This window comes from Phalangium opilio, unplaced genomic scaffold (genome assembly GCF_054372755.1).
Source record: "Phalangium opilio isolate 3A_F unplaced genomic scaffold, DU_Popi_V2 ptg000002l_1, whole genome shotgun sequence".
Classification (NCBI taxonomy): Eukaryota; Metazoa; Arthropoda; class Arachnida; order Opiliones; family Phalangiidae; genus Phalangium; species Phalangium opilio.
The window spans coordinates 9,547,961-9,564,813 of NW_028324144.1; the positions used below are offsets into that span (position 1 = coordinate 9,547,961).

General features: G+C 37.0%; 1 protein-coding gene and 1 long non-coding RNA gene across 7 annotated transcripts in view; one reads left to right on the forward strand and one right to left on the reverse strand.

Moving 5' to 3' along the window:
* Positions 1 to 16,674, forward strand: part of LOC149718716 (acyl-CoA synthetase short-chain family member 3, mitochondrial-like) — a 45,746-nt gene extending 29,072 nt beyond the window's left edge. For 4 of the 6 annotated variants that reach the window (XM_089851327.1, XM_089851369.1, XM_089851326.1 and 1 more), the window contains 15 exons: positions 825 to 1,013; positions 1,083 to 1,226; positions 1,283 to 1,420; positions 1,480 to 1,529; positions 1,598 to 1,721; positions 5,058 to 5,168; positions 5,240 to 5,280; positions 5,559 to 5,662; positions 6,342 to 6,440; positions 6,498 to 6,561; positions 8,113 to 8,194; positions 9,069 to 9,191; positions 10,763 to 10,862; positions 10,931 to 11,106; positions 16,467 to 16,674. In XM_089851327.1, the coding sequence (XP_089707453.1) occupies positions 825 to 1,013; positions 1,083 to 1,226; positions 1,283 to 1,420; positions 1,480 to 1,529; positions 1,598 to 1,721; positions 5,058 to 5,168; positions 5,240 to 5,280; positions 5,559 to 5,662; positions 6,342 to 6,440; positions 6,498 to 6,561; positions 8,113 to 8,194; positions 9,069 to 9,191; positions 10,763 to 10,862; positions 10,931 to 11,106; positions 16,467 to 16,553 (1,632 nt within the window). In that variant the 3' untranslated portion in view covers positions 16,554 to 16,674. Of the gene's footprint in view, positions 1 to 432; positions 644 to 824; positions 1,014 to 1,082; positions 1,227 to 1,282; positions 1,421 to 1,479; positions 1,530 to 1,597; positions 1,722 to 5,057; positions 5,169 to 5,239; positions 5,281 to 5,558; positions 5,663 to 6,341; positions 6,441 to 6,497; positions 6,562 to 8,112; positions 8,195 to 9,068; positions 9,192 to 10,762; positions 10,863 to 10,930; positions 11,107 to 16,466 lie in introns of those variants that run through there. The other 2 variants (XM_089851439.1, XM_089851509.1) reach the window with 2 other exon arrangements.
* On the reverse strand, positions 13,891 to 14,730 carry LOC149718717 (uncharacterized). The gene is made up of 2 exons (XR_016374453.1): positions 14,567 to 14,730; positions 13,891 to 14,496 (listed from the first exon to the last, which is right to left on the reverse strand). It is a non-coding gene; the product is annotated as an uncharacterized LOC149718717 (long non-coding RNA).
* Positions 16,675 to 16,853: the final 179 nt, after the last annotated feature.

Sequence of the window (16,853 nt, forward strand, 5' to 3'; positions counted from 1 at the left end):
GTTTCTCTTACTAAACCCTCAAATTAGTTACCCTACCAGAAGTTAATGACTTCTTATCCTAGGAAGTATTGGACACTAAGGCTCTATATAGTATCCATCCCTGCTAGTCAAAATTGCCTATGGCATTCGTAAAAGAGGGTCAAAAGTTTCCTCCCCACTAAGAAAACGGTCGAGTATACTGAAAAAATCCCACGCCGAGCGGCTGTGGCTCTCAAACTGAGGGGTGTGTTCAAAACTTCTTCAGCGCCAATCGTTGAAAAGCCGTCTGCTACACCCGCGAACAAACGGAAAAACTCGGTTCTCGAGTGAATGTCATGTTAACTTAACTGAATTAAAGTTGTTAAACAAAACATGGAAAAAGCAGTAAATTCATTAGGGACTCAGTGTAACCTAACTATCAAACTACCGTTAAGGAAAAGTAGATATATCCAAGTGGATTCGATCGGAATTTCTAGCAGACTATTAAAACAGCTGTTCTTGTCACCGATTCTCATTCGTTACCTCAAACCACAGGACACACCTTAAAGTTTCGTTACTTGCCCGCTGCTGGCGCACAAATCAGCCTGCCATCTCAAAATGAGAGAAGGGCCATAGGTGATCGGACCTAATAACAAGTTGGCTAACAGAGATGGTTGCGGATATGGTTAGAGTCCAATACTTCCCAGGATAAGAAGTCATTAACTTCTGACCCTACGCAATGCTATTGTCGAATGGAGGAATAAAGAATTATTATTAATTTTTTATTCTAAAACATAGTTTCTAACATACATTTCTGTGAGAAAAATTAATCTTAACAAATTTAAACAATTTTATTTTATTGACAGGTGACTCATCTTTCGGGTGTACTTTCGGAATATTCCGTGAAAAAAGGCGACCCAATATTCATATACATGCCGATGATGCCTGAGACGGCCTTTGCCATGTTGGCTACCAACCGTTTAGGTGCTCTGCAGTGTGTCATGCCCAGTGGACTACCCGCACAGGACTTAGCAACAAGAATAGATCATGCTAAAGTATTTGCCATTAAAATGTATTACTAATCATGATTGAACTGAGTTATTTATTCCACTAAACAATTTTAGCCCAAAGTAATAATAACGGCTTCGCACGGTTACCACGACAAAGGATTTGTTAACTACAAATCGATAATAGACGAAGCATGTTCAATAGCCAAACATAAGATTGAAAAAGTGTTGGTTCTCCGAAGGACGGAAGTCAATGGAAATGTTCGTTCTGGGGTAGCTATTTTGTTAAGAAACATTTAACAATAAATCATTTATAGATAAATATGATCGATGGGCGAGATGAAGACTGGGATACTAAAGTTAAAGAAGCCCAACCATTTATGAGTTGCATAACCACTGAAGCTACAGAACCCTTTTTCGCTATTTACACATCTGGATCCACCGGCGAACCTAAGGTTTAACATTTCTACATATAAAATTTATTTACTAGTAATAATTCTGTCGTATACCTTAGGCTATTGTTCATTCGACTGGTGGATATGCAACTAACCTAGTCCGTGATGCGTAAGTTAAACCATTAAAAATTGAAGGATTGTAATAAATTACCTAATATTTTATCATTGTATTCTTAGAAATAGACTCTTTACTGGAGAGGATGAGGTACTATTTGGCACTTCAAACTTCGCTTGGATTGCTGGTCAAATGATACAGATTCACGTACCATTATTAATGAAACAAAAAGTGGTTTTATTAGAGGTATGTAAATTCCGAAAATGCAAAAATCGAGTTTTGCTTCTCATTGGTAATGTAATGAAATCATGAAAAAATATGAAACTGATTCCGTAATAGCTACGTTTGAGGGTGGTACTGATACATCGCATTTCAACGCAAAACAGTGCTTGGTTTATACATCTTTGAAATGGAATTGTGCTTTATTAACTATGAAGAGTTTCAATGATTTGTAATTCAATTAAGCTAGGTTCCCACTTGACCAAAAATGACGACCGAAAACTTTAGCGCTGCGGCAAAAAATTGAGTTTTACGCAGCCCTTCGACGGCAAGATTTTAGTTCAGTTCACACATACGACCGAATTCCGACAGAAAAGGGCGGTCGACACGTAGCATGAGTTGGAATTGGGACTCGGAGCCATAAGAACTTAAGCCTTGGCCTTTGATTTTCCCTTGATGGTATCTTAATTAGGGAGCTTACTTCTTCCAAATCAAGGTCAGAGATTCAATCAAAGGTTTATTACATAAAAACACGGCAATAGCGACTCGCGATCAAATCCGATTAGAGAATTCAGACTCAAAAGTTCATAATATGCAAATGTGGCAATGGCGACTGGCGAGTTAAAACAAACCTCAAACTCAAAGCGGCGATAAAAAACTCCACTATTATGACGTCAACAGAAGCTTCATCCCGAAACGAATTTTGATTGGTTATGAAAATAATTTTACGTCGTCCTTAGCGTCAAAAATAGAACACCAATTCTGTCCGACCGAAAGCTGTTTCGGTCGCGTTCTGCGGAAGATGTTTTGCCGCAGAGGTACTTACGCAGTGTTTCCGTCGGGTTTTCGGCCAAGTGGGAACTAAGCTTAACACTCGTTTTCACTGGGCGAATTTCTTTCCGGAAAAAAATTCGCAGAAAAAGCGAAAAAGGTAAAACCCGCCATGGAAATTTTTATCCTGTGTAGTCGGTTTCCACTTGACGAAACCACAGCGGAAATAAATATCTGATAAGCCCCTTGTCCGAAATGGGCGATTGAGCTCATTAGATTTCCTTCATATTATAATATCTTTGTAACTTAAATTTCTTCTATCCCAAAGATAAAGGATACTTCCTTTCTTTTCCACCAAAATTTTCGAATCTATTCATTTTAATATTTAAAGAACATCACAGTCCTCTAATCAAATGATGGTAAACAGGTTAAGCCTCGGTTAAACAACGAAAATTTCAAAATGGCGGCTCGCTAGTAAACACGCGCTCAGTGTTAGCCACGTGACTAGCCACTGCCTTCTCTAATACTAGGCCATGAAATACGAATAAAAGGGGGGTGGCAGATAGGATTTCACAAATGCCGCTAGATGTTACTTTTCTGATAGCGATTTCCACTGACTGCACTAGAGCACTCTAAGTGCACTCTCGGCGCGTTTTCGTCCGCCACTGGGAACACGAGTGCAACACTCGCCCAGAATCGCGTTTTCCACTGACCCCAAAAACTGCCCGAGAATTGCTCTTTCGTGCTCTGAAAAATTCGACGGAGCGACGGTGCTCGAGTATGACGTAATAAAATTAAAATGGCGGACCATGGGGTATCTCATAGAAGACAGGCTCTCGCTTATGCTTATTTATTTCTGGAATCATCTTCTTAAAGTTCTGAAGATGAAGAATACGAGGTTTTATCATTACTTTAAAGATATTACGCCTCTTCCTAAAACCAATAATTATATCAGAGACGTTGTCGATCATTATTCAAAATAGATTTTTTGAAAATTAATTGAAATGTTAATTCTATTAATTGGTTTCGGCCCATTTGCGTCAAGATATACACACTTTATTGCAATTTCGTCTCCGGCGCCAATTTTGATTATTCAGAGCGCGCTCTGACCTCTCGATCGTGTTCCACTGACGAAACTATTCTCTCCAAAACTCGCTGAGGGCAGTTACGTCATCCTGACACTGAGAGCACTCTTTGGAGCAGTCAGTGGAAATCGCTATGAGGTTTTCAACTGGCGGCAAATTCAAAACTATGGGAAATTGTTAGCAACGACGAAGTGTAATCTGCTAAGTTCGTCTCGAAAAAGAAAGCAAAAAACCGGTCATTAAACCGGTTCATGATGCTGAACGGTTTCCGAGTTCGAAAAATACTAGTTTAAATTTGGTGTATGTTTTGACACTTGTCAATGGCGTCTGCATGGAAATTTCAACCCATCACAGCCCTTAAGTTTTTCCCAAAAACTGCCACTGCCAATGAAATGCCTTAAGTTTGATCTGGATTGCCCAATGAGCGAGCTTAGGAGAGGTATAAGGAGATTTCTTTAGCAGCTGAATTCGGACACAGACATTATCTCCAATATGTTAATTATCCACTTCTCTAGTTTAGCAGACGATGTGCCCTGGTCAATGGTCATGGACCAGGTTATTTAGTCCAGTTTAAAAAAATCCTTATTTCCCTTCCTGGTCCGCCATAAGCGAAAGACGTGACGTCATGCGAGACTGCGCAGTACCAATTTACTTTCGTCATCGCGAAAATTCGCCTCAGAAAAGAGCCATCTAACGGTTACTAAGCGCAAATTCAAAATGTCGCATAAAAAATGCTTCTGTTGTACATTTCAAGGCCTAGTATTAGAGAAGGCAGTGGACTAGCATACCCTCAATGATTGGTTTGTGCCTACGGAAAAAAAACGCGGCTCGGGAAAATTCGCAAAATTAAAAATAAGACCCGCAACGCAAAATCGCGAAATTCGCCAAAAAAAAAAGGAAAACATTTTCCTTTTCCGCAAAATTTTGCGAAAAAAGCACGAAAAACGCCCAGTGAAAACAGAGTGTAAATACTCGCTTCCTATTAACTATGAAATGCTTATGTTGTTTCAACTTCATATGAAATCTTCATTGCTCGTCCTATATAAACTTTGACTAGTGTTGTTTAGAAGAAGAAATATTTTTCGATTAATACAATTGGTATTAATTATTTTAATCATCAGAAATTTATCTTAATCCTAGTAATCGTTTTAAGAAACGGTATTTCTAAAATCATTTTAAACATAGCTATGTTTGACGGCTGATTTCTAGCATATGCCTTTCTCACGTTTTTTTGTAAATTTACGGCATATGGGACTTTATTATCCTGGACATAAAACTTCCAGGTTAAAAATTACGTTATCCCTTTTTAAGAGGTCCAAAATCCTCTGTACAATATCCTCCAAAAGATATTTAACACTTTACCGATACAACAATGAATCTAACAACACATATTCCTCATTCAGAAGTGTAATGTTTTGTCGCACATTGCCTCAGAGCCACGCAACACTAATAAATTAATATGGCAGGAAAGTAACATTGAGTGATGTTTTACATGGCTTTTTCACAGGGTGATCCCCTTCTAACTTCGGACCCGAATGCTTTGTATCGGCTAATCGAAGAGAATAAAATTACAAGGGCATTTGTGAGACCAGGAATTTTAAAATATTTAAGATCAGAGGTACAACTTTTGATGTTAATGATTTGATAAATGCCATACCTTAAATAATAATAAATCTTTTTTTTTTGCAGGATCCAAATGGCGAAATTGCTGCTCGTTATAATTTAAATTCGTATTGTATTTGTTTTATATTAAATGAGAAATTCAGGTAACATTATAATTTAAAGAACGGCCTTATTCACAGTAGTCCTTATTTAAGACTAATTTTGTAATATAAGATCATTTATTTTTTTAATATTTTTCCTTTCATATTTAGAAAAAGGCCTTTCTTTTAAGGTTCAATGTTATGTTACCTGAACTTTTCCTTTAAAATTTTAAGTGATATAACTGGAAAAATATCAGTTATGATGCAGTTGTATTTTGGAATATTAAATATTAAAAATATTTAAGCTTGATGCAAGTAATGGCGGGCGGAGAAACACTTGATACAACCACTATTGAATGGACCATAAGAGCGTTTGGTGTCCCAATAATGAATGTTTATGCTCAAACTGGTGAGCAAAATTGTTTTAATTTTATGCGTTTAAACAAGGGATATAATTTTCTGGATCAAAAGTTTAACAAAAACTTGACATCAAACCCTCGTCAAATAGTGACGTTAAACATATTATCCAAATTCCATCAAAAATTTTAGATATCAAACCGAAATCAAGTCTTAATTTGAAGGGACAAAGTTTTTTCCATATTTTGACAAACGCAATACGTTTGATCTAATATTATTGGGTGGCATTTTTGCAGTCCAGATCAAGTTTCAATCAGGTTAGAATCCAACCTAGATCAAAATTTTCACTAAAATCAACCTTAATTAATTATTAATTAGACTAATTAGAATCAAACCAGATTACTTATTAATTAGGCTTGAATCATAGGTGTAGTTTCCCAAATTTTTGGTGGGGCCCGGTCCAACAGGCCTGGACCAATATATAGAGAGCATCGTGCATAATGCATACATATGGTCATAAGCATACCATACCACCTGGGTGGTTTGATATGCTTATGACCTAGGTTAAGACATGAGTTAATAATATGTTAGTTATTAACTCATGGTTAAGAGGGTAGTTTGCTTCTCAGTTTACATGTTGTCTACAGCCAAAGGCAGGGAATTGTTAAAGAAGTGTACTGTTTGTTTTAATGACCATTTAAATCACAAACCTTAAGATTTTTTTTTTTCAGAAATAGCAACTACAATAGCGGGAAATATTGAGTATGAGCTTGAAAAAGGTCGAGATAACAAAGTTGTTATTGCATCCATTGCGTTTCCCGGTCTTGATGGTAATGTAAAAATTAATCTCGAAAAATGTTAAATACTCAGAACAACATTTTTAACAGTCGCAATTGTCAAAGAAGATCAAAGTGAAGCTAAAACTGGAGAAACGGGTCGCATTTTGATAAGGTAATTATGAACAATTCCTCATATTTAATAGTAAATTTCAGGTTTATAAAATAATCACAGAATGACAATTTAATGGGATTGTGCAGAGTGAATATGAAATAATTGGTTTTGACATACTTAATTATCTAAAACATAAAGGGTTACTCCCCCGACACGTTATATTCTTCTCGCGGATCTGCAAAGTACTTGGAATTGCTTGAATAATGAAAGGAAGAGACCACCACATATTCTAGGGGCCAATTAGACTCGAAAACTATCTTAGAATTTGTTCTACGACCCGCCAATTCGGAGTTAATTATCTAATAGGTTTTGTATGAATGCTCCCAATAAGGTGAATATAAAAAATAGGTAATTTCAGCATGTTACAACCATTGCTTCAATTTATCCAAAGAAGTTTATCAACGCCAAATACAAGTTATATCTCGAAAAACCGTTGAAAGAATGAATATCCAGAGCGTAAGCATCGGACTCGGTTTTAATTAATAATTTGTCGATGACTAAAAATAAAATTTGATTCTGCATGAATAATAGAATTTCCCGAATTTATTATTGCGTGTAGAGGAATGTGCATTCACATCAAGGAACATGGAGATAGGGAAGTTTCGTGTAACGCTATAACTCCGGTCGCCCAAAAATCCCGTTTTCGGCGTGGATGTGCATGTGCGCATGCGCCGCACTTTTCTCGCGCATCGGGCTGAGGATAGGCGGCACTACCGGTTTCCTGCGCAGTTCAAACTAACGCCGAATATAAGTCATGTGACCTGCTACATTTCGTGAAGAGAGATTCCTATACTGACCAAACTTCCCTATCTCCATCTTCCTTGTTCACATTAAGTCACAGCATTTGGTGACAGATGGAATTGTCGTGCAGGACTCTTACCCTGGCCACCTGATTTTCCATATTAGACTCTTTTCTTTTGAGTCTTGTAAAAGATCTGGTTTATGTAATTGCAGTTACCAATGAAAATACACTTCGCTCGAAAGTTTTAAGGTTTAAAAGTGATGAGTAAAAATGGCGAAACTATCAGCTTTTCCTTTAGCCTGCTCGGTGAATTGCAATTATGTATTCAGCATAAAAGTTTCAATAATTCCACCAAACCTCGAGTTAGGCCCTATCTTGTAATTAGACTTCACGGTTCGAACATCTACGACAATTAGTGAAATTTCTACCATCTTCATATCATACATGCCAAGGAATCAACACTATTGAAATACTAGTCCAATATATGCTTTAGTATTTAATTTTTGAAGTGTTTATTCGTATTAACTAGAAAACCTTGTATTTGGTGTTAATTAGCTGGTTGAGGTAACTTTCGCATTTGATTGATCTTTTATACATTAAACATTTCACAGCTTTCAACTGCTGACCATGTTTATTGTTAAATATATTCTGGGTTTAAAGATTTACCTGTGAAAAATACTATTTTAGTTTTATTTTTCTGAATTTTATAATTATAAGAAGCTCTTTTGAGCTGATGGGTTTCTCTTATAGTTGGGCCTCTGGTATGAACAAAACTATTTTTGAAATTTAAATCTTTGATTGTTATGTAGGTTACCACTACCACCGGCTGGATTAGCTACTCTATGGAATGATCATGAAAGATGCAAGAAAACATACTTCAGTGAATTTCCTGTAATACAATTTTAAATTTCTGTGTAGTACCAAGAATTTATTTACTATAAGAATGCCTAAAAAGGCGTCCGGTGCGCGCGTGATAGTCGACAATCCCCCCTCATGGGTGGGGGAGGCTGGAAACGGAGGCGGGGCTTAATATTTTCTCTTACTCTATGTTTTCCACCATCTATCTCTTTTACCTTTTCGTTAAGCCTTGGTTTGGTTTTTGGAACTCACGAAATCATAAGCATGGTACACTTGATTCGATTTAGAAAAAATCATAGAACTAACGATTTTCACGTAGAGACACGTATTCAAAATCCATAAAGTTAGGTTCAAAACCTTTAACTAACTTGTTAATGGCAATTAAAAACCATTCGCGTACCGTTTCAGCACCGCTGGCAGCCTCCATTTTTGTTTACTTTGTTCGAGTTTTTTTTTCTCTATTCGGAATACGTCAATCGCGTGTGTATGACCTATCCCCACGGGATCCAATAGGAAAGCGCAGAGCAATGACGGACATGAAAGGGGTGGGGCTCATTTGTCCACTAACACCGGCGTAAGAGTAGAAGCGTAAAATCTCGCTACTTAGGCATTCTTATAGTAAATAAATTATTGGTAGTACAGAAGCCTGTGTTAAAACCTTTTGAGCAATATTTTTGGTTATACCTAAATAATATTGATGACCTTCTTGAGAATGTATCTCGACAATCCTTGGTAGCTCCTGCAATACTAAAACTTTGTAAATGCATTTTGGTCGGTTGGAAAGATACCTTCGTTTTGGTTATGTTTATCAAATCCAAAAATGTTTCTCAATCTTAAGACACCGGCCCCGACCCCTGTTTTCCCTATTACGTTTTATCAACAATCTGATGTTTTACACTTTTTTAAGGGTTACTACGATACGAAAGATGATGGCTATATAACGGAAGAGGGGCACCTAAGAATATGTTCTAGAGCTGATGACGTCATGAAACATGCTAATATATACTTAGCTGCGCAAGCTGTTGAAAATGTAAGGGATAAAGAGATTTGCATTAATAATTTAATATTTTGTTTCAAAATCAAGTCTATAAACTGTGTCATGAAGGAAATATAGTAAAGTAAATATGGTGTCGAGAATTGCACGCGATTCCATAGATCTTGCAATCGTACCGTAGAGGGGAGTGGTAAAAGTGACCGCTTTGATAGCTCAAAAATCGTGGCACGAGGAATGTTTTGAAGTTCAGTACAAAGCTCGGGTTCTAAAGTAGTTGCGAAACATATATCTTATATTAGTTTGTGGAAGTGTAGAATAATTTTTAAACTCGTCCTAGAAATGAATAATTTCCCATTTTTGATAGTCCCGTATGAGTATGTATTGTCCCTGACTTCCACCAGACGGAAAGAGAAAAAATGTATGCTAAATTAGAAATGGCACCTGTATTAGCGTCTATTGAATTGGGCAGGGATTTCTCAAGGACTCTTTGTAACTTTATAGTGCACGTGAGCCACTGTATAGGCTTAGATCGTTATTGGGTGCTGTTCAACCTTAGCGCATTGGAAACCACACCGTGTGGTTTCCACCAAAATCTCTAAAATAAATAGGGGAAAAAGGGACTTTTCACGATAAAAATAGGGTAAAATAGAGACCTAATTTCTAAAAGTAGGAACCAAAAAGGGACCACTGGTAAAACAAAATTATATCTATTCTCTGAAAATATCACAAACAGTTAGGAACCTATTACTCTTTTCTATTTTTTTCGACAAAATAGGATATTATTTCTGACTTTCTTTTGTTTATATTCTTATTCTAAGGGAGCGGTAGGTAAGACTTGACACTGGCTCTAATGTATAAGGAAGGTTTTTTTTTTTTGATTATTAGTAACTATTTTCGTATCATGTTTACTGTTTTTCAAAAAATCCACTGAACTAGAATTTGGAGCTTTACAGGGTTCGTACAAAATTTTTGGTATGAATAACGTACATGGCGAACATATATGAAAACCAGTCTAAATTCAGTCTAATAATTTTTCCACGAGTTGTTATTGTTATAAAAATTAGCCAATTAATTCGTTTAAATTTAACATTAAGTAAATCATAAATAACCGGAGCGAGCGAAGCGAGCTCCGCAAATTTGGGGCTCTGGTCAAATCTCAGACAAGACATTTTCAGGTCACCCTTATACTTTTTCTGATTTTTATGAAAATAGGGTGATTTAAGGACCGAATACCAATTTTAGGGTAGATTAAGGACCTTGTAGGAAAATAGGGACTTTAGGGACTTTTAGGGACCTGGTGGGAGCCCTGCACACGGAGTAATGCAAAAGGATCTTTGCCGTTCTTAAGGTCGTAATGAATGCCAGATTATACACCCTGAATAATCCCGAATAATGTACGCTTGGCTTACTGAATTTAAAAGCTGTAACAATCTTCGTTTTCTAAAAAGCAATATCATGGAGATATTTCACACGTGTGGGCCTAAACACTATTTTTAGTGTTCATTGTCAAAATAGGCATCAAAATATTCCTGGGTTCATTTTCCTTAAAACACCCGGGCAGCACTAGTTCTCCATAACTTTTCATTTCAATTTAACATCTTATTCAGGTTGTATTAAGCCATCCAGATGTCATTGAGTGTTTGGTCATTTCAGTTCCACATCCAGTTTTGAAAGAACTACCTGTCACGGTATACGTGGCGAGAAAGGGTATTTCTATATTTGAAATCAAAAGGATTAGGCCTATTTTATTATAGACTAATTATTTTATGCAACAGGAACAAACAAGACTTCCGGTGAACTTTCAGAAGAAATAATTACAAGGGTGTCGAGTCATTTTGGTAAAGCGGTTACTTTTGGAAAGGCCATACAAGTAAAAGAATTACCACGTACCAGAACCGGAAAGTTACACAGATCAATTGTCACTGCTTTGGGAAGAGGAGATAAATTGAAGGTAAGAAAATATCTTCCACGTATTGATTTGGATATTTGCCGTGTGGTTGCAGAACTAAATTATAACACAGTATTTATGATAATCCTAAATTGTATGCAGTATACACACGTTACATCGTCGTGAAATATAACTTGCCTACTATGAAGTTCGCAACCCCCCACGAAGTACTGAGATGTAACGGTTTATAACCAGGCCGTCGTCAACAAGCAAATTTTGTTCCCCCTACCCCCATTTTCTGACTTGTATGGGAAAAATATTTTCCTCTCGTTCATGCAAGCCTTGACCCCAAAAATATTTTAGACAAATTTGATTTGTGACGAAGGTATATATTACTGTCCAACCAAAGGGGTCCTACTTCTACCGTTCCCTCTTATCAATATAACCAAAGAGGGTATTCAAGTGTAAGGAGGTATTGGAAGTAGGACTGATCCGAGCTCTTATGATTTTGAAGGGCATCACTGCGACTGTCCCTTCGTTGTTAGGAATTCTGATCAGCTCAAATTTCTCAATCGTAAGAGACGAAATCATTTTATAGCTAGAAAGTTTTATTTCTCTTTTGAGTTTAGATCAGCAGTTTTTAGTTCATGAACCGTTTTCCAGGATTTTCAAATATGACATTGAGGAAATTTTCATTATCCATTGGTGGCACTGAAGCATCTTTCAGAACTTTATATCTTAATTTCGTTTCTGTGTGAACGAACTCTTTGAAGAATAAGAATTGTATCTATTTGCTGCAACTATAAGTCATCGACGTAGATATTATAACGTATAAACATTTCATTAGCATTTCGCAATCTTCCAGGCATCTGTCCTTATAGTAGATGTTTCATGATACGGACTAGAATTTACTGAAAACAAGTCTAGGCACGCTTTCATGACTTTTTACCTCTCCGAGTGACGATGACGTCACGGATAGGTATTACACTGGACGTGTCGGGGAAGTATTGTCTGTCTGTCACACCGTTCTTAGTTGGAAAATGGGAGCAAACGTATTTCCGATATCCGGACCGCGTTCGCAGAAATCAATATTGACTTCTACTTCATTATCATTTTTAGGGTTAAAGGCCGACTTCCAGCGAAAAGGGTTTAAGCGAACTGAAAACCGAGCATTGAGACTAACAATGAAGCGACCTTGCCGATTTTCGAAGCCCCGCTGGGTCAAAAGTTGGAAGGGCTCTAGCTAACTGAAAGCCGTGCAATGTGGTTCTAGCGAACTGACGATGAACAATAGAAATCCTTTTAAATTTATTTCCTCTCGAATTTTGACTTTTCCCTGAAGAAAATTCTCTATTGTGTATCTTCAGTTCGCTAGAACCACATTGCACGGCCTTCAGTTAGCTAGAACCCTTCCATCTTTTATCTCAGCGGGGATTCGAAAATCGGCGCGGTCGCTCCATTGTTACCAGGGCCGGATTAAGAAGATTTTCGCCCGGGGGCAGTGGCTCGATGGACGCCCCCTCCCTTGGCCCCATAATTTATAAAAACCAGCTAGAAATTTTAGCAATTTTGTTTTTATTAGAAATATAGGGAGCTAACAGTTCTGACCCTGAAACGTCACACCCTTCTATCTCTTACTGGAGTTTCATCCCCCCTAACGGTTGGCAACAGTATTCTACGCGCAAAAATGCCACCAGAGGGCGGCTGCGTGACGTCAGACTATCTCTTCCCCCTAGCCAGCTGTTAGCTCCCTATTGTAATTTTGTTAAGTGAAAAGTATCCCTATGCATGGCTGATACTCACTCATACGCTCAATTTTAGTTGAATAAGTGACTAATAAATTTAAAAATAGTAAGCAAAAAGTGACTACTTAAGGGCAAATTAAGCTATAAAATAAGGGCACTTTAAATGAAATGTTTTCAGACATGATCGATTTTCATAATTATTTTCAGTAGTTAAAGATATTTTAAAGGTCGGTGCCGTAATTAAGCCCAATCTATGGGCTTAGATATTTCCAGTCAAAGGAAAGGTCCAATCATAAAATTTCTTCGGCGAAATTGAATTAAACCATTTTGGAGCACAGCTCAGAATGCAAAGTAATTGATGTCGTTTTAAATCAAAACTAAAACATTCATTTGAATTGGATTGATTATAAATATTAAGTTAAATATTTGATGAGCGAGCGAAGCGAGCTCCACAATTTTTTGGGTTTGATCAACTGTAATCTCGCTGTTTTTGCGTTTAAACCGTCATACAGTCAAATATATTACGTTTAACCTTGTGGTCGAGAAGATAAATAACACCGAAAGACTCAAAAATCCAAAAAAAGTGACAAATAGTAACTAATTTTTGGAAAAGTGACTTTAAGTAACCGAATTTGAAAAAAGTGACTTAGTATCAGCCCTGCCTATGTCTTTGAATAGGCTTTTCTAGATTTAGACTCGGAAAATCTATTTATCGTCTCCTCCCAACTAATTTGGTGTAATATATTGGTCTCGATAGCTAATATACCTATTTAAAAACGAAAAACAGTCCCGTAATCATTCAAAACTAACGTCATGTTTTTGAGTTTTTCGAAAATTTAATAAAACAATCGCTCAGATTTGGGTATCACCAGACATCTTGGGCGCCCCTATTTTGCTGGCGCCCGGGGGCAGGTGCCCCCTCTGCCCCCCCCTTAATCCGGCCCTGATTGTTACTACTATTTGTTAGTCTCGATGCTCGGTTTTCAGTTCGCTAGAACACTTTTCGATGGAAGTCGGTCTTTAAGGTGTACTCAGCGATCGGTTAGGGTTAGAGAAACGTCTAGCTTCCCAATGGCAGGGCTTCCACCAAAAGTTCACGCAATTTCGGATTTTCTTATCATTTATTGTGAATCAATCACCTTCTAAACATATAAATTTACAAAAATTGTGAAAAAGATGTTCGCTAGAAGTCAAACGTTAACAACAGCTATGTTTAAAATTATTTTAGGAATAACGTTTCTTAAAACGACTTAACTAGAATTTTACGTAAATTACTGACAATTAAAATAATTATTATTAATTATATTTATTTAATTAAGAAAAATCTCGTAATTGGGTAAATATCCCTCATGTCGGCATAGGAGAGGTTTATTTTGGTTTCCCGACTTATCGTACCTTTCTTGGAAATTTAGCTCCTTGTATATTTCAATTTCTTGATCTTTGGATTCGTCGATCATTTCTCCTTCTTGGATCGCTTCGTTTTGAGTATTTAGAGCGGATATAGATGCGTGATTTCTTGATTATTTCCATTGAACTTAATAATTTTGTTTCTTCCGAGATTTTTTTTAAAACCCTCGGCATTTGAATTTAATACGCCATGTTATGATTTAGGACGGTTAATTAGAAGGTTCTTTCTCGGCTTTTGATTTCCGTTTCTATATTAGCAGACGTTTTTTGAAGAGGCATGGTTTTATCAACGTCTCTGAATCTGATAAAAATTAACTGTAAATAAATGACTAGTGACAGAAGTGAGATGAGACTAGAAGTACTGAGCTAACCAAATTCTTCACTTGGCGAAAGTGAATATTCTTGATAACACACCAACGGTTGGCCCTCTAGTAGCGGTTTCTGAATTTTCCCTCCAAAACGTGAGACGCTCGTGGCGGTAGACGGCTGAACTAGATCAAGCACCCGCGTCCGTGTTCCGCGGCTTTAGGTTGAGGGGAAGGGGGTAAGAAATTTTTTTGGAACTCGACCAGTTTTTTCTCTCTAGTGTAGGCGCGATGGAAGCGGCATAAAATCCTCAAATTTGTTCACTAGTGCTAGGATCTACTACCAATGCTAGAGCTCTTTACTTCTAGTCTCATCTTTCTTTTGCTACTGAGTAATAAATAGAATCAAAAGCGCATAGATAACCAGAAAGTGAAGAACGAGAAGCCTAAACCGCAACGTGAAAAATGAGTTCCCCCATAGTCGATTCAAGATTTCCGTCCCCCTTACAGAGCGACGGGAAGAGTTGGTCTTATGCCGCGGGGGAGAGTTACTTTCGCGTAGTTTTACACAAGGTACACGCGTAAGTTGGCTTGAAAATATAGTTCACTTATTTCTTTATTTTCATGTCGTCTGCTATAGTTTAATTCCAAGGCTTAATATAATCTAGTCATTTAGGTAGTCGGGAATCGGCACATTTGTCAAAATGTCAGATTTTAATTTAGCAAACATTTTAGAAAGCTACGAAAAGGATGACTTTTTCCTGATTGATAAAGACGGAACACTTAAAGGTGCAATAGAATGCATGAAAAACAATATCAAAATTCAACTTAACGAAACTTGAAAATTCCACGACGATTGAACCGAAAGAGCGCTAAAGAACAACCGTTAAGCCTAGTTAAGCAGCCGATTTCTCAATAGTATTCCCCACTATCCCCAGGAGCCGTTACCATCGCGAACTACTTTCCGCTTGTCACGTGACATTAACGATGACCTAATACATCTCTGATTCGATTGGTAGTTGAAAACGAGGCTCACCAACCACCCATTTGTGTCCCCCCTTGCTTCTCATTTTACACGAATACCGTTGCTAAAGGCTGGAAAGGTTTAATGTTCTTCCCTTTCTGATCTATGCGCTTTTGATAGAATGTACATTTTGAGTTCGCGCTTACAGTAAAATTTTATCTAAGCTTTCATATAGTCTCGTTTTACAGTTTAAAACATCGTGTCTATTTTTAACGTCAATTTTGCCAACATGAAATATTATTTTGAAAGTCAATTTTAATATCTTTTAACAAATACTTGGAATCTTTAAGAGGCCACAGACCCCATGCAAATATCTGATTGGCCGGGAAGTGCGAGAACTTTGAACAGTTTGGCGTTTTTGCCATTTTAGAAGCGGACAAGGCGACGATTTAGAAGTTATTGTAGCTCGCACTTCAGTATTGAAAACGAATGCTATAACAATTTCGAGAAAAGATGACGTTCACTTCCCCTTAAACCCTAAGCCTTTGCATATGGATACTGACGTTTCGTTTTTGTATAACTCTGATGAAAAGTGGAAGGAATTAAATTGTTACTCCACCATGTTCATGTAAGAATAGTAATATCGAGTTCTAAACTGAAAGCAAGTCTCCTAGTATTTTCGACATTTTTTTTTGGAACTTAACTCTAATTCTACTCGTTCAGACGACGCATCTTGTTTACATTCGGGTTCAGCGCGCATAGGTCGCGGGAGTCGTGGCGCAGGTCGCAAAATACGTCATTGTCACGTGTTTTTTAAGATCATATAAATTATGCATGACGTCAACGGTGACGGTTTCTACATCTCCTCCCCTTTCAGTGAAGCGCACAGGCTCATAAAATGGCCTCTTAAAGATTCCAAGTAGTAAATCTATGTATTCCTGCTTTAAACAATATTAAACAAGTGATGTAATTTTGCTTATTAATGAAAACCTTTATTCATAGTCCACTGGCGCAGTTGAAAACCCGGAAGTGTTACTTGATATTGACAATGCACTAAAAAAAGCTGGATATGCTACAAAAGAAGTATGATTCCTAGTAAATAATTTTCAGAAAAAGCATTTGTTTTATCTAAAATATAACCAATCGCTGTTAATTTTTGAAGTTTTTCAAACTATATCTGATCCTATTAAAAACTCATTACACAAACTTGTATTTTGCCTCATTTATTTTTTGTTACTGATATTTAAATATTTTTAATGGTTAATAATTTTATATTAATATTTATATTTCATATTCCTTTTCAGTGAATTTGATGGTTATGCATTAAGCACGCAAAAATAGGTTTAAATGATAATTGGAAATTTCTTTTCTGTGGCGTAGTTACCTTCA